This window comes from Olea europaea, unplaced genomic scaffold (genome assembly GCF_002742605.1).
Source record: "Olea europaea var. sylvestris unplaced genomic scaffold, O_europaea_v1 scaffold274, whole genome shotgun sequence".
Classification (NCBI taxonomy): Eukaryota; Viridiplantae; Streptophyta; class Magnoliopsida; order Lamiales; family Oleaceae; genus Olea; species Olea europaea.
The window spans coordinates 88,203-95,055 of record NW_019245831.1 but is presented as its reverse complement, the minus strand read 5'-3'; the positions used below and the strand labels follow the sequence as shown (position 1 = coordinate 95,055).

The window sequence follows — 6,853 nt, the reverse complement described above, 5'->3', positions numbered from 1 at the left end:
ATTTTGTTAATTTTTCAAATATTTTGCTTCTTTTTTAACGCAGCGACCTCAAACATGGATCTCCTAATTTAAGAAAGTTAGAAATGTTGATCACGTAACAAATAATAGTTGAATTGACATAAGTTATACGATATCGAGTTGGTGAAATCATAAGTCAAGTATTGATTCGTAGAAAATATAATTAATGAGCACATCTCTCAATTTTTGTAAACAACATATACATTTTGTAGCTGAAATGAGTTTCAGGGTTATCTATACTCGTGTTTATAGATAGAACGGCAAAAGTGTACTTTTCTTTATAGTAACAGCATAAGTGCCGTTCTCATGGAGAAATTATATTTCGATAACGGCACTTATATCGTTCTTTTAGAACTTTTCATCTCAAAAATGGTAGAAGTGCCGTTCTTAATGACATATTCATCCTCTAAGCGACACTTGTTCCGTTCTTTTAGAACTTTTCATTTCAATAATAGCACAAGTGTTGTTCTAATGACATTTCATCCTCAAACATTGGATTTGTAAAGTACTCAAGAAAAATAAATCAAGTGACAAAAAACGATTGAAATTATTTAAATTATTTGATACAAAGTTGTTGAAAGTACAAGTAATTCTATTATATTCAACAAAGTAAAAGTAATGAGCATATCTCTTAATTTTTTTTAAATGTGAGGTTCACCTTGCAACTTAATTGAGTTCAATCTATTATTTCTTGACTCAAGGACAGTTGTGGCTGCTTAAACTCATAATTATAGATAAAATGGCACAAGTGCCGTTTTATTACAAGTAACGGCACTTAAGCTATTGTATTGATTTCTCCTTTATTTTCGTTTGGTTCCAAAGCTACGACCTTTCGAATTGAACACCTTAAGTTGTGTTGTTCTCACAGTAATAATGCAAGTTTATATTTTGGTAACATCACTTATGCTGTTCTCTTAAAACTTTTAATTCCAGTAATGGCGCTAATACCATTCTCAAAGACTTTTCATCTCAACAACGACACAAGTGCCATTTTCATAGACAAGTATATTTACAAGCATAATAATAGTTATAAAGTTCTTATAGACGTTCTCATCTTAGCAGCGGCACAAGTGTCGTTTTCATGGACAAGTAAATTTACAATCTTAACAGCAGTTGTGTCATCATTGGGAGGTTAGACTGACAATTAATGAGCATATTTCTCAACTCATATTTATAGATAGATCACAGAATGGTCGTTTCATTTTAGTAACGGCTCTTGTGTTGTTCTATTGTTTTTTCCTGTATTTTGGTTCTATTCCAGCACAATGATTTCAAACATTAGACCCCTAACAAAGTATAAACATTTTCATGTTAGTAACATACGTTAGGGAGTTCATTATTGAATGTTGTTTTGTTGAAAAAATTGGATATATGTGAAACTTTCGGACCGACACAAGTGTCGTTACTTGACATGAAAACAACACTTGTGTTGTTACGTACATAAATACGGGTATAAACAGTTATGGTCCATTTGTTCCCTAAAAATAAAAAGCGAAACTTATTTATGTTGTAATATGTACATGATACGTACAAAAATTGATAGATATGTTCATTAATTTAATCGACACATATGAGTGTGATGACTTTTGCTTTTATCATTTCAATAATATAACATATGTCATTTCAATCGTTCTTTGTGACTAGTCGATCTTTTTGTATTATATACGTTAGCAAATCCATTATTAGAGGTTATTTTATTGAAAAAATCAAACTAGAGCAGATAACGACTGTAGCATCATTTTACTTTACAGATAACAATTAGAGTAGTGTTTTGTAGTTTGTATAGCAATTGGAGTGCTATTACATCCAATAGTTGCATATTACACAAAAATCACACTAAATATGAAAATAATATCAACTAAATATTATTTAATAATAAAAATATAATATAGATGCTATTTCTAAGAGCATCCTTTTTCACTCAAAAGATACTCAAAATAAATGAAGAATATAATAAATAACATAATTTTAGGGTAGCAAGAATAGTGATTGAAAAGAAAGAAAATATATGATTGTAATTTTGATGACCAAAAATTGAAGAACGTGAAAATGGAAAGAAGAAGACGTTATTTAAAAAAAAAATTAGAGTTTTAAGGTGAATTTAGATGAGAAATGGCAGGATGAAATGAGAAAAACTAAAGGAGAATTTTGCCATTTTGCCAACTAAAATATTTTACATTTTTCTATTTGTTTTTATTATTGGTCAAAGGCCATTTAACCAAATACATTGTTAAGTTAGGCTATTGGGCAAAATTCCCCTATAATCATCGAAAATATTGTTGTGCATTGTTGAGTTTAATAAAGAGGTGTCTACGAAGCCACTAGTAGTTATGATTATTCTACATAAATTATCATTGATTTGATGTAAGATAAAAGGACTCCAAGACATCTTCTACCCCACTTATCGTGAATGAAATTGTTAAATTATCTTGTGATGCAATCCGAAAAATTTCTTGCTTATTTTAACTCAAGTTTGCTTTATTTATTCATTAATGGTTTGTCCGTTTAATAGGATTCAATAATTATTTTAGAGATTTTTTTTCGCAATTTGTTCAATTATTCAATATCATTTTTAAATTAATGAGCATATTAAACCTTTTTTTTTTTCCCAAATAAATCTCACTTCTCATGGTTAAATTTTTGAGCAAGCCAACATGTAATTTCCAGAAAATTTTGCTAATTAATGCAGAGGAATTCGAGTCCTAACTGAAGAACCAGCCAATTGCCGGTGCATACCCCAAATTTTGACCAATTTGGTCCACTTATCTGGTTTTGGACTACAAAACCTACTACAAGGCAAAGCTATAATCATACCAAAACATTCTTTCAACAAATCTCTTGTGAAATCAACTGTGTATAGGTCATTTGTGGCTGGGTTTTGAAGTTGATGGTTCTTGAATCTTAGTTAGGTAAACAAATCTATGCCAAATTTTTGGCACCGAACATGTTTGGCCATTGTGGAACGCGGTTAGGATGTCCAATCTCAACTAACTCAACGCTTGTTCAATTTTTCCAAACATTTTTGTAAATATAAAAGAAAAAGTATATCTAGCTCATTCGACCCACAACTAGAGGAAGAACTCGGTTTGTACTTTATAAAATAATGACACCATTTTTATTTTCAAAACTATATATGTCAAGAATAGAAGTTCCTCATCCAATCTTATAAAAAATTAAAAAAAAAGGGAAGTATACGGTATACTATACACCACAACAATATTGTAATAAATCACACATTCTCCTGGTTCCTATTATTCCTCGCATTCATAACCTCTCCTCTTTTCTTGAAATGCCGATGGTGTTTCTCGTCAAATTTCAGCCGTCCCGTATCCTTGAACCGCTGCCTGATCGCCAAATCGACGACACACTCTGATGGTGGCACGGGGTACCTTATCGTGTCATAGCAATACGAGTAATACATGTACTTTCCTCTAAATCTTTTCATTGCATTCCTTTGTTTCGGGGTTATACTCGCATAATCATCACTCGCAAGTTGGCCATCTTCTCGGGCAGCGCAATCGGAGTTTACGACCTCTTGTAGCGGATCGGCAGGGCAGCCATGGAGGGCTAAGTCTGTGAATTGTGCCACAAATGGTGCATATTTGTAATTGACTTTGTATTTTCCACCAGAGGTAGCCCAATCTGAAGCATCCCATATGGTGGCATATAATCCCATAGGTTTTGATGGGAAATCTGCACCCATTTCATCTTTTCTTACTATCTCTCGGATTGGAACATCATCAATATAAAATCTGCAAAAAATATTATAAAATATTAATTATTAAAAACCCTAAAATTAAATTATGATATTTGAGGACATGTGGATTATGGTGTAGGTTTGTGTATCACTTATTCACGGAACAAAAGCATCAATATTGTAATAAACTCAATTCTATATTTCATGTTTGGTATATCATCCAAATAATAGTTCATGTTTGTGATGAATAATTGGACAATAATATTACACAAGAGACAAATATTTCTTATATTAATTATTACTTTTCATGTACTTTAATCTCTTTAACTTTAGATGATAATATCTAATTATTGAACTTCAATGAGTAGTTATTACGTTTAGAATTATACATTAAAAAAAAGAAAGTTGAGTGATTCTTTTAGTTTTCTTGGTTATTACGTTAACTTTTTTCTTAAAATAAGTAATTAATAATTCTTAAAGGGTGTTTGATGGGAATAAAATTAGATTTTTTTAGTAGATTGTAATAAAAGTTTTTAAAATGTGTGATTGAAAAGTTGTGGAACACATAAAAGATGATTAATATTGATTGTTTAATGTTGACTTAGATTAAAATCAAATTTTAATCCAAACCAAATGGGTAATTAATATCAACGTATGCATGTCCATCAATTGCATCACAACCCACTAATCTAAACGGTCAGTCAACGCCAAACAAGGCCGACCCCACCAAAGCCACCCGGGCCCACCTCTACCCCTCTAGTCATACGTTTGCATGTGAGTCCTTTTCATTATGAATTCCCACAATAACGTGTCTTTTCTTCTTACATGGCTTTTATCATTCGATATTCAATTCGTTAAGAGTTTTTGTTACTCAAGCAATTGAAATAGTCAAATTTGAAATAAAGCCGCAATTGACAATTGAAAAAGGCATAGCCAGTTGTAAAGAAGGAAAACACTCACAAGATAATATTTGTGGTCCATAGTATGCTATACCGATGAAATTCTTTAGAAGGATCAAACCAAAGGTAATATCTTTCTTCTCTGCCTCTGCTTGTGCTCCCATTTCCATACATATTCGTCTGAAATCTCCATCTTTTCCCTCTTATATTTCCCAAGAACTCGAAATCCAATTCGTCGTGAGTTTTCCGGAATACATCTCCATTTGTCATCTGTAAATATTCCATGACAGCTAAAGTTTTAGATAAAAACTAGCGGAGACTTGAACTTAAAATCTTTGTTTGCGCTGATACCGTATTGATTATAGTTTCAGTATTTATCCGAATTTATTAATAATCAATAACGTGACCATGAAAATCACAAGAAATATTTAAAATTATCGTACAAAAATAAATACTATTCTTGTAGAAAACGCGGTAAAAGGGGAAGTTGAATACGTACATAAAACGCTACGACGATTCCTGCAGTGTATTCGGCTGGCAATTTAATTTTTGCACTGAAGAAACCATAATTGTAAAGGTCTGAAGATTTGAATCCTGAGCCTGTAGAAGACCACCATATAAACTAAAAGCTTAGAGAGATAGAACTTACTTATCCCAAAATAAGCAAAAATTGTCTCTGCATGTCCAATCAAATAAGCATATTTGCCAAAACATGAAAATACACAGAGAGAGAGAGAGAGAGAGAGAGTAGGGCATGCCTGTATACTGATTTAGGTGAAGTTGAACGGTCTTATCATCTGCAGAACGAATAGTATTTCCTTCACCAAAAAGATGGCTGAAGCCTTTATTAAAAGTAACAGTTTCTACGTTGAAGGCAGCAGAATGAATTGCACAAAGGAGATGGAGGGAAAGGAGAAGAGAGATAAAACTTGCTTTTCTAGAGAGAGAATGGAACGTATCCATTACTTGTGTTACTATGAAGCTCAGAGAGATTTTTGGTGTCTTTGAAATTGACTTATATCTTGAAATTATCGCCGTTTATATGGTGTTTAATGAAAGAAAGAGACTACAATGATATACGTACCTGGCTGGCTAATATTTTTTTATATCACCGGTTCATTTGGAAATTGAAATAATAATTATTTTTTTCAACAACTTTCTTCCTTTAAATCTTGCAAATTAGGCAAGAGAATCTTGACTACCTCATCAAGTAAAAATTAGCCCTATAAATAAATCGTAATATATGTGGAAAACCATAAATATTAATGTGGTATTCTAGAACTTAATTGTCTCCTTGAATGTCTAATATCAATTAAATATTGACATTCACTATACTTTTTAGGTGATAAAAATTTAAAGGTCACATTGCGAAAATTACTTTTTTCCCCTAATAAAACTTATATTTTTTAACCCTTATTTGAGCCCTATTTTTTGGGGTAAAAAAAGGAAAAAAAAATAGGAATTCTTAAATAGTGTTTTGACATTATTTTAATAAAATAATATTATACGTAAATAATTTTTTTATTTTTTATTTTTTCTTAGCTACACATTTCCCATGTACACTATTCAAAAATGCACTTTCTTCTCCAAAATCGGGTTCAAACAATGGCTTAGAAAATAAATCTAAATTTACTTTTTCAAAAAATAATTTTAAGTTCGACGATGATCTGAAATTTTGAATGACATATTTATTTATTAAATTTTTTGTTAGAACTTTATGTACAATTCTCATAAATGAATTGTGATGATATGAATACTTTTGTTTGCTCTAACACAATAATCAATTATCTCATCAAAACATTAAATTTTTATTTTTATTTCAAGTGGTCAATGAGCACTATTAAAACAATACTAGTGAGATCTAAACTTATTTCTCCCAATGATATTGTCACACGATTTACACTATAAGTGAAAATTATTGAACTCGTTTTATTTTTCCAAAAGTTTCCACAAGTGTTTGTTTGGTAAAAAAATTATTTTAAAATTGATCAAACTTCATTTTTAACTATTCATTTGTTAGACTAACAACTCTTATCCACCTTCTCACCTACATTTCATGAAATTCACAAACTTCTATCAACTTCAAATAACATCACACGACTCCTAAAACGAAAACATCATAAGAAGAAATAGTATAGAGCTGACCTAAAAGAATGCAAAAAAGAAAGAGATAAGAGAGTTAGAGAGAGAGAGAGAGAGAGAGAGAGAGAGAGAGAGAGAGAGAGAGAAATTCTATATA

General features: G+C 31.0%; 1 protein-coding gene across 1 annotated transcript; it reads right to left on the bottom strand.

Annotated features, from left to right (window-relative positions):
* Window positions 1–3,107: 3,107 nt before the first annotated feature.
* LOC111383699 (probable xyloglucan endotransglucosylase/hydrolase protein 30) lies at window positions 3,108–5,638 on the bottom strand. Its single transcript, XM_023007832.1, has 4 exons — window positions 5,373–5,638; window positions 5,114–5,214; window positions 4,676–4,884; window positions 3,108–3,770 (listed from the first exon to the last, which is right to left on the bottom strand). Exons 1-4 carry the CDS (start codon window positions 5,575–5,577, stop codon window positions 3,248–3,250), a joined length of 1,038 nt encoding a protein of 345 aa, XP_022863600.1. The 5' UTR covers window positions 5,578–5,638; the 3' UTR covers window positions 3,108–3,247.
* Window positions 5,639–6,853: the final 1,215 nt, after the last annotated feature.

Excerpts from the sequence above, each read along its gene's own strand:
- LOC111383699 (XM_023007832.1), bottom strand. The coding sequence starts at position 5,577 with ATGGATACGTTCCATTCTCTCTCTAGAAAAGCAAGTTTTATCTCTCTT. Across the intron at positions 5,215-5,372 it reads TCACCTAAATCAGTATACAG|GCTCAGGATTCAAATCTTCA; the intron begins GCATGCCCTACT and ends GGTCTTCTACAG. Across the intron at positions 3,771-4,675 it reads TGGACCACAAATATTATCTT|ATTTTATATTGATGATGTTC; the intron begins GTGAGTGTTTTC and ends TATTTTTTGCAG.